Genomic DNA, 18361 nt, shown 5'->3' on the forward strand with positions numbered 1-18361 from the left:
GAGAACTAGCATGGGCCGGAATCGCTAGCATGCAAAGTTATGTTGCGCGGAGCCAACCCAAATGGTTATACAATAGAGCGTCAAAGAGTGTGTTGTGCGTCGCTGGTTTGAGTTTTGGACCGTCTGATGTGTGCAGCTTGGGTTTGGCCTCTGAAGAGCCACATTTCATAGGCCACAGAGGGACTGGTACCACTACACGTTTCAAACGCCTCAAAGCGAGACAATAGGACTGCTCCAGACATGATGGAAAGTCTGAGGTTTCAATAGCATGACCACAGGATTGCAAGCACTGAACTCAAAGCAAATGTAGTCAGATTATTGTCAGTCATGTATAATTGTCCAGTGCGAACATTACAGATACACCTGTTTTGTGAGACAAACAAAGATGGTAGCTAAAAGATCATCTGTCAATGCAAGTCATTTATTTGTTTGTCCATCCATATACGAGCAGAACACTTCCTGGTTCATTAAAGATGGTGGCGTAGGACAACAGGACCATACCATTTTTGATTCTACAACAGGGCAACACTTTGATCATGGTAATGATGCAAAATACATCCCTGGAGCATCGTGTTTGGAAAGCCTATAGGAACAGTTGGGAGTTGAGGGTTGACTCTATTGTGATTGAAGTGGAAAAACGAGAGAATACACACACGCACTCCTCTTAGCATAGCGCGCCAATTTTTTGCAAGTCTATTTTGGCAACTTTCTGGTTCATGGAGCATGCAGTAATATGTAGGTCTGGCCTATTTATCGAATTTTGCTCTTGATTTCAATTTTGGCTTCTCACAATCATAAAAACATCATAATAAAAATGATTTAACGTGTCGCACTACACGGTGTGTTATGCAAGTTTCTGTATTGTAAAAGCACCGTGAATGCGCTTTTTATTTTATTTTAAAAGCGTGTGACTTGTGTGGATCAATATGTGGAGCGAGCAACCGAAAACATGTCAGAAACAGAACAGCAGCTTTTGGTTGGGAAGAAAGGGACAACTTTGGTCATCAAGTTCTCGGATGTTGACCAGAACAAAAAAAACATTTGTCTGCACCCTAAGGCAACATAACCAATTTTAATCATTTGAAGATCAGTCAGCGGCACGGTGGACGACTGGTTACAGCATCTGCCTCACAGTTCTGAGGACTGGGGTTCGATCCCCAAGCCCCACCTGTGTGGAGATTGCATGTTCTCCCCGTGCCTGCGTGGGTTTTCTCCGGGCACTCCGGTTTCCTCCCACATCCATGGTAGGTTAATTTAAGTCTCTAAATTGCCCCTAGGTGTGAATGTGAGTGCGAATGGTTGTTTGTTTATGTGTGCCCTGCGATTGGCTAGCAACCAGTTCAGGGTGTACCCCGCCTCCTGCCAGATGATAGCTGGGATAGGCTCCAGCACTCCCGCTACCCTTGTGAGGACAAGCAGCTCAGAAGATGGACGGATGGATGATGATCAGTCATAAAGTGGTCTATGACCAAATGACATAGGAGCAAAAGAAAAAAAAAAGCTCTTCAACTTTAGCCAGCCCGACCACACCAGTCCTTCAAGGGTAGTCTTTACAATTCCAGTCCATATCAAGCTCAGGATATGTATATTGAAAGTTGAGATTTTGGAGTTAAATACTCAAGTTTTGAAATCAATGAATAGTAATGTTTCTTAATCATGGTTTCAAATGTCAATCCAAAAATGTGTGATTATTATTTTTTCCATAATCATCCAGCCTGAGTAAGAGTGGGAATCTACTGTTTGCATTCTGACACTGGGGGAATGAGTCCATGTTGACTGAAACACCCATCCATCCATCCATTTTCTGAGCCGCTTCTCCTCACTAGGGTCGCGGGCGTGCTGGAGCCTATCCCAGCTGTCATCGGGCAGGAGGCGGGGTACAACCTGAACTGGTTGCCAGCCAATCACAGGGCATATACAAACAAACAACCATTTGTCACATTCACACCTACGGGCAATTTAGATTTGTCAATTAACCTACCATGCATATTTTTGGGATGTGGGAGGAAAACGGAGTGCCCAGCGTAAACCCACGCAGGCACGGGGAGAACATGCAAACTCCACTAGGCGGGGCCGGGGATTGAACCCCGGTCCTCAGAACGGTGAGGCAGATGCTCTAACCAGTCATTCACCGTGCCGCCTTGACTGAAACAGTGAAGTGAAAAAAATGTAACAAAAGTGGCAATACCACACTCCACACTGTCTCTCCATTTTGAGCTACTACCTGGTTCATGTAGAATGGGATCAGACGTTACGACTTATTGGACGGGACTTTGCATTCTTAGGAAGCGGGGACACTTCCATCATGACTCAAACAGCAAAAGTAGAATACATTCCTCTCAATCGTGGAGTGCCATATTTTTGGAAGTCTATTTCAGTGAGGCTACTTTCTGGTTCATGGAGAATGCGATAAGACGGTAGGACTACCATTTGCATTCTAGGATGAGGGGAACGGTTACATTGTGACTCAAAACGGAAATGAAGAGAAATCCTATTTAACTAAAGTGGAAAAGCCATGCAATATTTGTAGTTGTCTATGCCTTTTTAGTTAGGCTCCTTCTTGTTTCCTGTAAAACGATGCAAGAGGTTTCAAACAGATGGCCAGCACTCTACCATTTACATTCTGGGGGAGAGCGGAAAGCTTCCATTGAGACTTAATCGACAAAAAGAGAAACAAATAATTTCACAAAGGAGGAAAACCTATCCTGTATTTGCTTTGTATTTTAGTTTGGCTGCTTACTGGTTTATATAAAATGATGTAGGACTGCATGAATAGACGGACGGGACCGCATCCTTTGCATTCTGGGTAGGGCGAATGCTTCGGCTGTGTGTACAGTATTTTTTCCATAATCCTGCTAACCAACAAGCCAACCAAAGATAAACAAACAAAGTTCCAACTGAGAACTATTTCAGATGCACCCCATAGACGCTAGATAAATTGCTATGACAGATAGAGTATAATAGTTTCCAGACTTGATAGAACAAGTTGCCGATACTGTAATATCATTGGCCAAAGCTCAAAGAAGTTCTCACGAGAAAGCCACGTAAGAACAAAAGCACCGCAGCCTTTTGCAATAAAAGCCAGACTGACCTACACGCAGCTCCTGCCCGAAGACCGTCCTTTCCCCCAGCGCCGAACAATTCCAGCGTCCATAGCGGAACTGATATTGACACTCATTGATGCCCATCTGGGCGCCCTCGCCCACAACAATGATGGCGTCCGGGCGGCTCTGGCAGATGGCCCGCTGACGAGGTGCCAGCCCGGGAATCTTGTTGCAGATGATGTTGGCGCCCAGAGCCACCACTGAGGACAGGGCCCTGCCAAAAGTGAGACAGAGACAAAACCATCACACAAAAATACTGTACATGGATGCACGCACACTGTGACTAAAACTGTTAGAACTTCCTTCCAAAAGAAGGCTCACTTACTCTCGTGAGGTTCTCCACACTATGATTAATTTCAACCACTGATTGATGCACCTTCCATAGTAAAGTGAAAGCCTTTTAATGCTTTAGTCCAGGCCGACTGCGTTTTTTTTAAATTGTCCTACTGTGCATTCTAATAATAAATTAAAGCCATGGCCTTCATCTGAAGGTTATGAAAGAAAGTAAATTTGAACATTCTCTTTAAAATTAATACAAAATTTCAGCAAAATAAAACATTTAAATTTAACAAGATACATTTTATTTGAGATTTTTTAAAATTAACAAAACGTTTAATGAAAATGTAAAATTGTAATCAAAAAGGTTTCAGTTATCACACTAATTTTAATTTAAAATGCTTTAAAAAGTTAAATGTTAAGACACAATTTATGATTGAAAATAGTACACAATTAAAATACATTTTGAATGGTAGAAGATATCATACAAATAATACTTTTTTTTTTTTTTTTTGCTTTGTCACTGAGTTACCAAAAAAAATTAAGAAGTAACTGCTTCGCTTATGTTGACCTACAGTACGTTTGGGTTCAGCATGTTTCACAATCACAAGTGCTCCAAATCTTCATTCCATTTTCCTGAATGTGACCCCTTAGACGAAAAAGTTTGGACATCCCTACTTTAGCTGTTGGGTTTTTCCTATTAAATTTACATCATAATACCTCTTTCAATTTGGACCATCGTCATCATCATCATCATCACACATGCCTCGCTTAAATAGAGCTTCAATGTCTATCACCTTGAGGCTGAATTTACACTGTGATCCAGTTTGGATATACATAAACTAGTATATTTAAAAAATCCAATTTAGAAATGTCATACAATTACTTTGTCATAATTAATTTCCGGCGGCACGGTGGACGAGTGGTTAGAGCGTCAGCCTCACAGTTCTGAGGACCCGGGTTCAATCCCCGGCCCCGCCTGTGTGGAGTTTGCATGTTCTCCCCGTGCCTGCGTGGGTTTTCTCCGGGCACTCCGGTTTCCTCCCACATCCCAAAAACATTCATTAATTGGAGACTCTAAATTGCCCGTAGGCATGACTGTGACTGTGAGTGCGAATGGTTGTTTGTTTGTATGTGCCCTGCGATTGGCTGGCAACCAGTTCAGGCCCGCCTCCTGCCCGATGATAGCTGGGATTGGCTCCAGCACGCCCGCGACCCTAGCGAGGAGAAGCGGCTCAGAAAATGGATGGATGGATGATAATTCATTTCCATTTGTTCAAGATAACAGAACAGAACAGAATTTATATAAATAAATACAACTCAAAATAATCCACAAAGTAGTACAAGGCACGCTGCTCACACACAACCACATACATGCGGTATGTGTTATGCAATCAATGCATTGGTTCCAGACCGAGTAGGAATAATCCAAAGAGTAAAAAAAAAAAAAAAAAAAAGTATCATATCATCAATAACATTGCTCGCTACTCTTGCCAGTTATTCATGATAACTGCCACCTTGCACAACAGAAACAAATGGAATGATGAAATAAACCACAGACTAAAAAAAAAACAATTTTTTTTAAAAGTCAACATACACTGGGCCACACATAGAAAAGTGCCAGTAAACTGTATGCATATAATGGGTAGGTGATCTCTCCTTTCATCCGTGATTCATGTTAAACACCAACTTGCATTTTAGGAAAAAAATAAAATAAAAAAGATTCAAAATAATCTACAAAATAAGAGTACATGGCACGCCGGGTCACGCAAACACACCTTACACGCAAAGTATCTCATATATTGTAATCATTTATACTGATTGCTTACTCCTCGCAAATTATCAAATTATGATAACCGCCACCTTGCACATTAGAAATAAACACAACAACTAGAAATAATCCACAGTTAAAAAAAAAAACATCCACCGCTTGCTGGGTCATGCACTGGCACATCGCCCGCACAATGTACTGTATGTTTCATATGATCAGGTGAGCTCAACTGTTTTTCATGATACACACCGTCTCGTACAATGGAAATAAATAGAACAATTAGAAATAATCCAGAGTAAAAAAATTATCTATATTTTTAAAGTCCACGAAACACTGGCAAACACACAGACACATGCTCGTGAAATGTACACGTATTATGATATAGAAAATATCTGTATCTGTCAACTGACTAGATAATCCAGTTGGGTGAATTGTAATATTTCAGTGCCGTACAGTGGACCCCCGCATAGCCGCGGTTCGGCTCCCGCGGATTCACCTATTTGCAGATTGTTTTTTAATTCACATTTTGTTATTGATTTTTTTTTTTTTTAGGGGAACCAACCCCAAAAACGCTTATTCAAGAATCTTTTTTTTTTTTTTTTTTTTTTTTTTTTTTTTTAAATTTATTTTTTTAAATGCAATCACAATGGACGTCAATTACCTGCGGATTTTCGATATTCGCGGTCCAGTACGGTCGCTATCCCCCGCAAATAGTGCTTTTTGTAAACGTAATGTTGGCGCATAATGTGTCCATGTGGAATGAACACACTGAATCTACGGTAATCTAGCAAGTGATGTAGACACCATCATCCGCATATGCTCTTATTTAAAATGCACTCGAGATTGCTCATCAATGTCCATGGAAATCTCGCCAGTGTAGCAAACACTGATGAAAACCTCCTAGACCCAATAAATAATGTAACCCCCAAATGCAGCTTCCCACTGGTAATGGCTTGAACTGCCAGACTGCATCTTAGTGTGTGTGCATGTGTGTGTGTGTGTGTGTGTGATGATGATGATGATGATGCAGACTTGAGTTTATAGCCAGCTATCGTAAAAAAAACAACAAAACAATTAAATCATTCCTTATGATTTGCAGCTGCTTTTACTGTACATTAACGACATGCAGATGGGCCGCATTATCAACACTTAATCTAAAGGTGACTAAATGCTGTTTATGAGATGACCCAAGATCCAATCGTATGCTTGCAGCCAAACAGATTAGCACCAATCATAACTTCACCCTCCCGGTGACTGTTTATAGCATCACAACCACAGGATATGTAAACTTTTTGGGGGGAGGGGGGGACTTGGAAGCCCGAGTCAAGTATGACGTCACTGACTGAGAGGTGTTTGACACGGTGAGGTGACGCAGGAGAGAGATCATGACACCAGACTTATTCCAGTGGGGATTTGAGCGTTCTCTCTATCTCTCTCTCTCTCTCTCTCTCTCTCTCTCTCGCTCTCGCTCTCTCTCTCTCTCTCTCTCACACACACACACACACACGCACACACACACACACAAAAAAAAACTTTTGGTTGGAGATTAAGAGCAAAACACTTGATGGATGGTTATAACTTGCTTTCTGACAACAGCTTTTTCCACCCAGACAGAGAAACCTAAAGAAACCCAACTGCAGCTGTTACCAAAGTTGCCTCGCTGCACTCAGGGGCTAGCACAGGGTCGAATACAAAAAAAAAAAGTTTGTTTGCCTCTTGCTCTTCAAATTAAAAATCCTAAAAAGCTCGGAATTTGCAAGACAGAAAGAAACACCTGCGAACTGCTCGTTTAAAAAAAATACTAAATAAAAAAGACTGCTCCTTGTTAGCTTGTATGTGTCATTCACCTCATTGCCTTTTTGCTGTTCCGCTGACCCCTGTGTCACCCCTTTGCAGTATATGCGGTCGCCCATGGCCACCGCGATATCCCATCCATACAAACCAGTCTCATTGTGTTGGCTCCCACTTTCTTACACGCTAAACACCCCCTTTGCCTAAATGCGGTCTCAAAGATGACTATGAATAGAACTCAGCCCTAGAGGCAGTTTGTGCAGTCGGCAACGTGCGCTCTGACAACAACGAGGCAGTCGATGGTTTCATGGAAGTCAGGAATCAGTAAGGACAGCGATTTGACAAAATGTCCTGTATCAACTATGGAGACTCTGAATGTTCTGAACTCCTGTTTCCATTCCATCATTATATCGAGCAGAAAAATTAATTCATGCACATAATTAATCAGCAATCAATTCCACACAAATTGACCAAATGATCAATTAAACTACTACTATTACTAGCAGTAGAAGTTTCTGCAATCGGCAGTATGCGCTATCACTAGGGCTGGGTATCAAGAATCCAGAACCGATTGCAACCGGGACTAACGTTCCGGTTCTCCCGTAACCGTTCGAATTTAAAAATGTTGGTTCCCAGTTTCCATGCGCAGTCTTCCAGCCACGAAGAAGTAGTGGCGAAAAGCAACAAAGAAGCGGCGTGAACCAACAAAGAAGAACGAGCACTATGACGTGCTTGTGCCCAAAGAAAGCGGCGGCGAACAAAAGTGCGTCTTTGTAAAAATGAAAGACCAGTCGCCTCAGTGCAACACTGGGAATAAGATTATATGGTGCAAAGGAGTTTTTCCCGATGTGTAGTGTCCGACGCGCTCCGAGCCTCAACCTACACCGCACGGAGCTTCAGTGAAGTCAACTCTCACTCAATTGGGTGAGTGAAACAATAAAATACGTCTATGCCAACATTAAGACAGCTAACAAGGTAAACTGTTGCTTGCACATTTGCACTGATGGTTTTTAGCGTTCTAACCAACGTAAGCGCCAATGACAAAAACACACAAAAAAAGCTTAGTATTGGGCTAAAACTTCACCGTAGCAACTTTACATCACAATGCATTGGGACAAAATTCACAAACGTCTCACATTATTACAAACACTAACCATCGGTGGGTAAGCAAAGGAATCAGCGTTTTAGAGCATTTGGTTCCATCCATTAAAAAAAATAAATACAAAAAAAATCACCGGTGCCATGTGAATTTACTTTTCGTGCCAAAATGCTGAGTTCTGGTGCGTACCCTTCAAAGTAACAGGCTACAAGCTTAAAACAAGAAGTCAAGTTAAAACTTGCCCATTTAAACCATTTGACATGATGAAACAGAATACAGCGGCAGCTATATATCTTCTTCTTTTCCTTTCCGCTCGTCCCATTATAGCATTGTTAAAATAAATATTTTATAACTATAACAAAACTAACTATAACTATTTTAACAATGCTGTCAGTGAAGCCAACTGGGTGAGTGAAACAATAAAATAAAATAGTTAAAACAGTTAAAATAACTATTTTAACAATGTTAAATTTAACTTTTAGCTGAAACATTAATTAATGAATATTAAGTCAATTGGGTTAGTTCCACACACATTGCCTTTTAGTTCATAGGTTTGATATTGATACTGGTTATAAAGAACCTTGAGTCAAATGTTCATTTTAGTCTATGCTGCAGGCTGCTAAGAAAATGGATGTTCATAATTTGGACACCCTTTATTTAAACCATGCAAAAATTTTTTACCCAGCCCCCTAAAAGAATCTGAATCGAGAATCATTTCAAACCGGAATCGCTCAAATTCAAACGATGCCCAACCCTAGCTATCACAATAAGAAAGTAGTAGATGAACACAAATGGCCTTTTTTGAACCATGTTTTATTGTTGGGTCTTTAAAGCACAATACAAGTCGATATAATTCTCCAGGTACTCCAGCTTCCTTCCATATTCCAAGAACATGCATGTTAGGTACATTGAAGACTCAAAATTGCCCACTGGAATAAATATTTGTATACGTGTGTCCTGTGATTGGCTGGGGACCAGTCCAGGGTGTATCTTGCCTCTCGCACAAATTCAGCTCAGCTCCAGCTCACCAGCGATTGGGGCGCGTTATCGGTGCCGATTCTGTATGTCTGTACAATACTTGTAAAAATTCCGGGATGCTACGCTCTGATACTTTTAAGGACACTGATGACAACACTGTGATGCAACTGCAAATTATGAGCAAAATCGCTCGGGCCCATTGTCCGCAACGCGGCAATGGTGTGATGAAGTATTACCACTAGTCCTGTCATAGTTTTATTTTAGAACTTGTAGTATTCTCAAGAAGCAGTCTTGTATTTTTTTTTCCACTCACTTTATTTTGTAGTTCACACAGAGTGGTAAAATGGTATATACAATCCTACTTGTACTCATCAAACTCTACATTCTTCTTCATCTCTTATTTATTATTTGTCTCTTATCTACTGTTTTTACTCCTTTTCCATAGTGCTCCCTCATGTTCAGACTGAGACACCACATAACTGAAATACCTTGTGTTACAGGTGTCAAACTCAAGGCCCGGGGACCACATACGGCCCGCCACAGCATTTTATGTGGCCCACAAAAGCAAATAGTTTGCATTAACTTCCATGATCCTCGCTCAGATCTTTACCAAAATTTCAAATCGTCATATGAACAAACGACTCCTGATTTTAAAACTAGTTATCCATAAATGTATGTATATGTAATACTATGATGAGGTAATGAAACATTTGTATGATTGCACAATCATAGCAGCCGTTCGAGAGGAACCGTACCTACAACGTGGCCTGTGACAAAAATGAGTTTGACACCGTTCCGCTACATTAAAATGTCTGTAATGACAAGTGGTACTCTAAAAAGTGCCATATTTAAGTGAAATTTATGTTATGTTCAAGAAACCTTTGGGGGTTTTTTGAACAATATTTGATTAAAATAAAACACTTTTTTATCACAATTGCAAGAGATAATGACATTATAAAGTACTGGTACTGTGGCGAATAGTCAACTATAAGTACTTGTACTACAAAAATTGGTATTGGTGCATCCCTACCTATGAGCCTAATGAGGATAAGAGGTATAAAAAAACAATTATTTTGCTCACACTCATTCAAAATATTAAAAACTCTCTGTAAGATGTAATGCAGTTGTACACCAACTGCAATCCAGAGCCACAAGAATACCTGAGCCTTCCAATCTTTGGAAAGGCAAAATTTTTGATCAAGAGTGGATGGGAACTCCGCTTCCGTTCCGAGTGAGTCAGAGTGGAAACCCACATTCCGCTGAACATCTTTGCCAATGTGACCTGACAAGCAAAACGCAAAAAAAAAAAAAAAAAAGTGGGGGGGGGGGGGGGGGGCGTCATCCGTATAAGCGAGAGCCTCTTACATCACTGTGTCGTGTGGCCTTGAGACAAAGTGGGTGGCCGACGTCACAGCAGACGTTATTGCGTGGCCACCTTCGCCGTCGTCACATGGAACGCTGTGTGAGCCGCACTGACACAGCTTCAGCTTCCAGGCATGAATCGTACAGAGGAATGCACTCCAAAAAATCATGTCTGAGACACATTTTGACTTAGATGGAGGACTACAACCCCCACCCTAACAGCAGGAAATGTAGCGTTTCAGGGCTGAATGGGATGCTCTTTCTCTCCCTCTCTCTCTCTCTCTCTCTCTCTCTCTCTCTCTCTCCCCCCCCCCCTTCCTCCCTCTGCTCATGATGGATAGATGGACAGATGCATGCTATTCCCACATTCTCAAAAGTATCCCTGGGGGGACAGCACAGTGGTACCTTGAGATGCAAGTGACCCGACTTACGGGTTTTTCAAGGTACGAGCTGTCATGTGGCCGATTTTTAACTTGTTACGAGCGCTGTATGGTAGCAGTAAACTCGGTTCAACTCACATCACAATAAGCAGCGTTTTGACAAATAGTGAACAATTCATCAAAACAGGTTTCAAGCTATTTAATGCCACTCCCAGTTATAGTTTACTGTCAAACTATTCATAAGACAATTTAAATTTAAAACAACCAAACTGCCCTGCTAGCTTAATGCTAACATACAATGAAAAACACCATCGCTTACTAACAATTAGCATCAATAGTAAGCAACAAATATTTGAACACAAACGGTGGAGCAACACATGTATTCAGATAATATAACAATATTCACAGACATATATTCTTTATTCTCTACAAAAAATGACTACTCATCCTGCATCTTACTGAGACACTTACAGCACAGTGGACCCTGCATACTCAGAGTTCAGCACCAGTGGATTCACGTTTCTGCACATTTTTTACCCTGTTTTTCTCCTTTTTTGTCTTATTTTTCTTTTATTGGGGGAAACCAACCCCAAAAAGATCATTGGTTGTATATTCCCACTATTTCAAGATGTTTTGGGCTTTAAAAAAACAATTTAAATAAATACGCAGGGCACACCCCCAGGAGCAGCGCAGCGATTTGAATTGCTGTATTAGATCATGATTTACAAACCATTTTTTACATTCTATTCAATAATGTTACTACTCAATGTTTTTATAAAGCACAATAATATACACAAACACAAAAAAAATGTTTTTTTGGGAGGCGGCTGGTACGCAATAATGGCATTTCCATTCATTTCAATGGGGAAAGATTATTTGAGATACATACGGAATAAATTAAACACTTATCTTAAGGCACCACTTTATTAATATGGTTGTTGTTATGATTAATATTATCCATACTAGTGTCAAATGAGCACAAGTTAAATCGGAGGATGCTTTTGTCACCGGTGTTCAACAGGAAACCTCTGTCTATCCATTTTCTATAGCACTTATGTGTTATGTGCAACCAACTTCCACATTCGTCAAAACAAGACAACAAAGCACTTCTTTCGATTCAGGTCACTGGTTGAGCCCTATGGCAGGAGACTGGGACGTTTGTAGGGCGACATCGAAAACTCCTGCCATGAAAACGGACAACGGTTTCAAACTGTATGCTTCATCTTGCATACTGAATACGATAGCCAACAACAAGCAGTGAATCTTAGCTGATAGAATGAGTTGGAAAACGTCTTACTTTCCTCATATTTGTGCAATCTAACAAGCACATTTTGTTAACTGCATCATATCATCAAGCACGTTTTGTGCACACAGGATGTTCCGCATAAGGCCCATTGGGGTCACAGGTGAGCTGGAGTCCATCCCAGCTGACCGACAGGCAAAAGGCATGCAGTAGAGACCCTCCTGGACTGGTCAGGAGCCAATCGCAGGGCACATAAAGGCAAAAGACCAGCATGTTCACACGCACACCAATAGACAATTTAGAGTCTTCGACGTCATGTTTTTGGAATGAGATAGCAAGCTGGAGTAACTGCAGAAAACACACACGAGCACAGGGAGAACATTCAAACGCCACGCAGGAGGGCCCAAGACGGGACCAGAGCTGGTTTTGGAGTGCAATAGGAAGCCGGAGTACCCGGAGAAAACCCACGCAAGCGCTGGGAGAACTGGCACACATGAAGTTGGATTCGAACCCTGAATCTCAGAACTGTGATCCAGATGTGTTAACCACTACTACACCATGCTTTCCCCAAGAGGAAACTTGCGTAATCCAAATAAACAACACGTTTATGGCTTTAATGTGCACGCCACAGTTTGGGCTGCGTTTGTGTGTGTGCAGTGAGCAGAGCCCACTTTTAACTTGGAAAAACCCCCAAAAACCACACATCTATTTTAGCAGCAGGTTTGGGGTCTCCGGGCAGCAGAGGAAGCGGGCAGAAAGCGAGAGAGGAAGAAAAAGAGCGAAAGAATGGCTTAGTAATTACTTTGGAAGCCCGGATCCTGCAGGGAGGATTGGTGTTTAATTTAAATCCACGAGGCATTAGGATGTCAAGCAAGTGATGAATGAACTCACTGGGATGATAAGGTCATAAGATAACACTAATAAACTTTTTCCCCCTAATTCTTCAACGTGGTTCATTTGTTCTTGAACATCTCTGCCACTCTGTGGCCAAAATGAAGCCGGCACGCAGAAGTTGGTAAAAATGTGTTCCACTATTCTTGAATGGAATGTGTTAAATTGAGGTTTCATTAGAAGAGTGCAAATTGCATGATGACATATCACACAAATGCAACTTTTTTTCCCCTCCCTCACCCGGAGGAGTGCGAAGGAAGAGTTAATTAAGCGGCCGGTTAATTGGCACCAACTTACAGGTAGCTGCCGCTGGTGAGGATGAGGAAGATCTGCGGGTAGTAGACTGACAGCAGAACACTGCGCGAGGAGAACAGGATCATGATGACATGGAGGAGCGAAAGCGGCTCAGGCGCCTCACACAAGGATGATCAAGATGAGAAAATTCACTTTAAAAAAATAATTTAAAAAAAGAAACACTCCACTGCTTTTAATTCCCAGTTTTGTCTTTTTAAAAAAAAAAATACAGCTCCCGAGTCACGCCGCTCCGAGCTGCCGTGGCCGGGGCCGGGGTAGGCTCTGACATGTCTCCGCGGCGGTGGCAGTGGTGGTGGGTGATGCATTCAGGGACCTCGCATGGCAGAAAAGTGCCTGTGCGCGCTCCGCTCCGCAGTCGCGGCTGCCATTGGGCGGCCGGAGACGACTGCAGTCCGCCCACTTTGCCACGGTGGGACAATAGGAGGAGGTGGTGGTGGGGGGGTGACACTGATCCGAGGTTTCATTCATCATCGACCCACCGCACTCCTCTTTCCCTCTCTCCCCCCGACAACTCCCTCCCAAACGTCAACAAACGCCGTCATCGCAGCTCCGTGCGCGCAAAAAGAGGAAAGGGGGGGGATCAGCACATTTTCGTTGGCAGGATGAGTCAGTCTGCATCCACAAGTTGGTGTTATATGCAAGCTTCGGGTTGGAATATGACAAATATTCCCATATCACCACTGTCTAGGGATCTAAAATAGCACAGACTTGCATTATCTTGCTCAAATCCCTCATTAAAGACCCTCTATAACAGGGGGTGCTCAAAGTATGGCATGTGGGCAATCCCACGACCAGCTCCTTTCTGTAATCCGGCCCGCTAACATCTATATTATTGGATGTTCTGTCATATTTGTTGTTAATTTAGCCAAGTTTTTTTTTTTCCTGAAATGGATTAAAATGTGTTTCTTGATTCTTGTCATTTATTTTATTCTAAATTATCAAATGAAATAATACGTATTTTATTTTTCTATAAAGTCCACGTTTTATTAATTGTAAAGAAAATTCGTAAAAAATTCTATTTTTTTTTAAGTTAAGGAGCATTAACATATTTACAATATTTGCCATATGTCCAAATAGGGTCAATTTCATTTTATTTATTTTTTAAAATCAATGCTACTGGTCTGTCCCCGCTTTGTCTGCTATTTTTAGGTAATATTAACCAATTCCAAGTGTTGAAAATAGCTTCACAAAAACAACAAATTTATGAATGCTCTTTTAACCCTCAAAATGTCGGTGTTGTCGAACTCCACCTCTTTTCTCATTCTGTGGAAACCGTGCAGAATATTTGTTGCCTATATTGAAAGTCGTTGTTGTTGGTTTTTTTTTTTTTTAGAGAATGATGAGTGAAAATTGTAAGGAAGCAGAATTAGAATCATCTTTATTTGCCAAGTACGTCAAAAACATGCAAGGAATATGTCTCTGGTAGTTGGAGCCACTCTAGTACGACAACAGACAGCCATTAGACAGAAAATACCTTTGAGACATAAAAACATAAAAACACAGTACGGAGAGTCAGTGAGCAATGAAAGGTTACCGGTAATGTGGTAATACCGATACAATTTTGTTTTATTTTTTTACAATTGTGCAAATGATGCAGTCCTCTAGCAATTTAGAGCAGTTTGAAATGACTAAAAGACCGATAATCTGGAACAGTGTGAATTGTGCAAATGGTGCAGATACTTCTCAAGCATGAGAGTGGCCAGTATTGGTCAACAACAGATGTGCAAATAGTGCAGAGTGGCGAAATTACTACAGTGAGTGCACGAATAATGTATAATTAGCCCGACAGAGATGTGACAACAATCTCAAGACAAAATTGTCAGCATGTTACAATGGCATTGTTAGGTTAGATACATTTGAGTAGGCTTGTTTTGTTAAAATTGATCGCTGTAGAAGGAAGCTCAGTGAGCCACGGAGGTATGTTTGCGTAAAGATTCATTTCCACCTATTTCAATGCTTAGTTGTCACAGTTTCATTTATTCCTTTGGTCATGGCTCTTTGAAAAAGAGTTTAGGAAGATGAAGTAACACAGGCGATTGCTTTTGTGACATATTAAGGGCTTCTTTTTTTCTACGGTTGGTAGCTTGGTGTGAGCGCACATTTGATGTGTGGTGGCGTATTTCACCATTTTAAATCATTGACAGCATAATATATTAGTGATTAGCATATTAAATTACCAAATTGATTATTTTGGGGTTGTGTTGGTGTTTTTGTGCAACAATATACTGTATGATAGCAATATAAGCTAAAATGGCTACTATGTTATGCTTTAGTAGGATAATAGGGAATGCTGTAATATGCATTCTGTATGGGAGCACTCTTGTCAAAATGTTTAAGGACTCAGGCAGGGAAATGAAATGGACAGATTTTCAGCCCGTGTGCGTCTGTGCAAGCGTGTGTGTGTGTCTGTGTGTGTGTGTGTGTGCCCGTGTGTGTGTTGCTATGGGCCTGTCAGTCAACACCTGCAGGCTCCAGTCGTCGTAAATGAAGAGGGTACAATGAAAGATTTAGTGAGAGTAAAGGGATGGAAGGAATGAGCTAAATGGTCGGGCTTGGTAAACATAGTAAGAGCCCTCCCACAACACACGCTCACACTGCATTTTGGAAGTACACTGTCATGTGATATGAGCATCTGTGGAGCTTGAAGTGTGTTTCACGCTCCACTCCACATGAGCTTCTTGCACCGCACACACACACACAAACACACATATACACACTTAAATATTTATCCTACTATCTGGCTAGACACTCACCACCAGCCACAACATTAGGTAAACCTGCAGAAACAAACAAAAGAGGATGCCCAGCAGGATCCAGCCAACCATCCACACATCAATCTGTACATTATAGCAATATGTGTATATTTTTTGCAAAATCGTGGCATGTGGCAGGTGTATTTCTGCTCACAATTTATTAAGACTTTATAATATGCCTGAAAGGTGGTTTTGCTGCAGCAACATCTCTTTACACACTAACTACAGCAGCAAACTATACATTACAAGCGGGTGAAAATGTAAATGATGAAAGGAATCCGCTGAGCTAATGATTGAATAGAATTATATAATTTATGCCATAGAAAGTGCACGCATAGGATTGAATGAATCTTTTTGATCAGCAAACAGAGTGCAAAATAATGAGACCTACACTACTTAGCTAATGAATCTCATTGCATATATTTGGGCTAAGAAAGTGCACGTATAGGATTTAATTTTTAGCTTTTAACTTAATTTTTTAGCGCGTATCCCCACATTTTGATTATCAGCGCCCAATTACTGATGACTAGGATTGTATAAATTTGTACTACAGAAGGTGCGCACATAGGATTTAATGCCACTTTGCATCTCCACATTTTAACTCTTTTTATTCTAAACACAGCAAGAAAACATTACATACGGAAGTGCATAAGTGCTTTTGACTGGAAAGGGGGGAAAAAATAATTGCAAGTAAAGGTAAATATCAAACTTTTACTTGAAGAAAAGTACATCAGTATCCCTTTTAAGGTTACAGTGGCTTGCCTTTGGGTCAGTACCCTTTTGTGTCTTAAGTTTGGGAGGCTGTCTCTCAGCTCACCTTTATTAACTTTTCTTCATTTTGAGAGACATGTTTGTTGTATTTCCATACCTACATGGTGTGTTCTTCAACATCAATGACAGGTTTCTCAAGTATGGGGGACTTCTGCCTTTAGAGTGCAACAACCTACCTACCCTCTTATTAAAAAGCACATTAGTGACATTTTTTTCCCCCCCTCCTCTCAATGATTCCTCACACTGCTGTGTGTCGTCTTGTGTGTTCTTCTAAAGTGAGCGGAGGCGGTGAGGGGAGGGATGAGGAGAGTTAAAGCTAAACAGGTAAAAACTCAGTCTGGGCCAATGGAATGTGGAAATGCAACTCTGCTGTGGTTCTATTAAAGAAAAAAAAAGGTATGCATGGCTGCAGACAGCAACTGGAATGATTGGGAATGACACTAAAGCACTACTTAAAGCTTAGTAAGCGATGTGCTTCATAATGTTGATAAGAACAGCTTCGTGTGTGGATAAGCTTATTCAATGGTCTGACTTAGTGACATGTGTTTATGAAAACTCACCCGAGCCTGAGGTAGATGATGCCCAAACACAGGAACACGGGGTACAGGGTCCAGGTTCGGAGGGGCTTGTGCATGGTCGTTGCCACTCCGTCCGTGGGCCATGCACTGTACGTACTGGATGCGTAACCACGAAGCGACTTGCCACCAACCGACCCCACAATAGGCCTAGTAACTAACTAATTAATTAACTAACTAACTAACTAACTAACTAACCCTTCCACATGCACGCATCGTGACTCTGTCCCGCGGCGCCGAGCTCGTGTGACACCCAGTCCATGGTCCGGTCCGGTTCAAAAAAAGAATAATAAGCAGCAGCAGGTGAGATGTAGTGGACGGCTCCCAAGTGACATTGAAATGACTTCTTCCGTGCTGGCCCCGTAGCCCTAATTAAGCATTCCTTCAGCACCTTTCTTTAAATTAACTCCATAGTGTCCCGCAGCCAGACAGGTAAGGTAAGCCTTGGGGAGAGGTGCACGCCTTCCTCTTCTCCTCCTCCTCCTCCTCCTCCTCCGCCGCCCTCCTCCTTCCACGCGTGGATATGCAGATAATAATGGGGCCGGCCTTTCCTTCCACGCTGGCCTTGTTGCAACACAACAAAGTGATGATGCGAAATGATGCCTTTTATATCGACACAAAAGAGAGAGAGGGGCATTTTGTTTTGTCCCTTTGCAAACGACGAGTGCGCCTTTGCGGCTTTTTTTTTTTTTTTTTTTTTTTTGTGTGCCACAACAGCACGCCCCATAAACCTAAGTGACTAATAATAACAATAATGACTAATAATAATAAGGAGAAGAACGCAGAATTGGCGTCAGAGATGCGGGAGAAGTCATTCAGGATGTGTCAGTCACGCTGATTGTTGATACATTTTGTGCAAAACGACATAAATTAAATTTAAGGGGGGGAAAAAGCCAAAAAACGTTCCCATCACTCGGGCTTGATTGTGGTTGAGCAGATGTGCACAAAGTCTGAGCGCGTGTGAGTACGTCACAAGACTCCCCCTGCTGACAAAGCCTGGAAAGCACTCTCGCAATGGCATTTAAAACCTTAAATTCCAAGTATGTGCAACA

General features: G+C 41.6%; 1 protein-coding gene across 2 annotated transcripts in view; it reads right to left on the bottom strand.

Moving 5' to 3' along the window:
- Positions 1–17783, bottom strand: part of wnt7bb (wingless-type MMTV integration site family, member 7Bb) — a 46636-nt gene extending 28853 nt beyond the window's left edge. Inside the window, exons 1-2 of one of the 2 annotated variants that reach the window (XM_061773614.1) lie at positions 17295–17783; positions 3092–3318 (exon numbers count right to left, since the gene is read on the bottom strand). In XM_061773614.1, the coding sequence (XP_061629598.1) occupies positions 3092–3318; positions 17295–17368 (301 nt within the window). In that variant the 5' untranslated portion in view covers positions 17369–17783. Of the gene's footprint in view, positions 1–3091; positions 3319–13192; positions 13646–17294 lie in introns of those variants that run through there. The other variant, XM_061773613.1, reaches the window with a different exon arrangement.
- Between the last annotated feature and the right edge of the window lie 578 nt (positions 17784–18361).

Source organism: Phyllopteryx taeniolatus, chromosome 5, assembly GCF_024500385.1.
Source record: "Phyllopteryx taeniolatus isolate TA_2022b chromosome 5, UOR_Ptae_1.2, whole genome shotgun sequence".
NCBI classification, from domain to species: domain Eukaryota; kingdom Metazoa; phylum Chordata; class Actinopteri; order Syngnathiformes; family Syngnathidae; genus Phyllopteryx; species Phyllopteryx taeniolatus.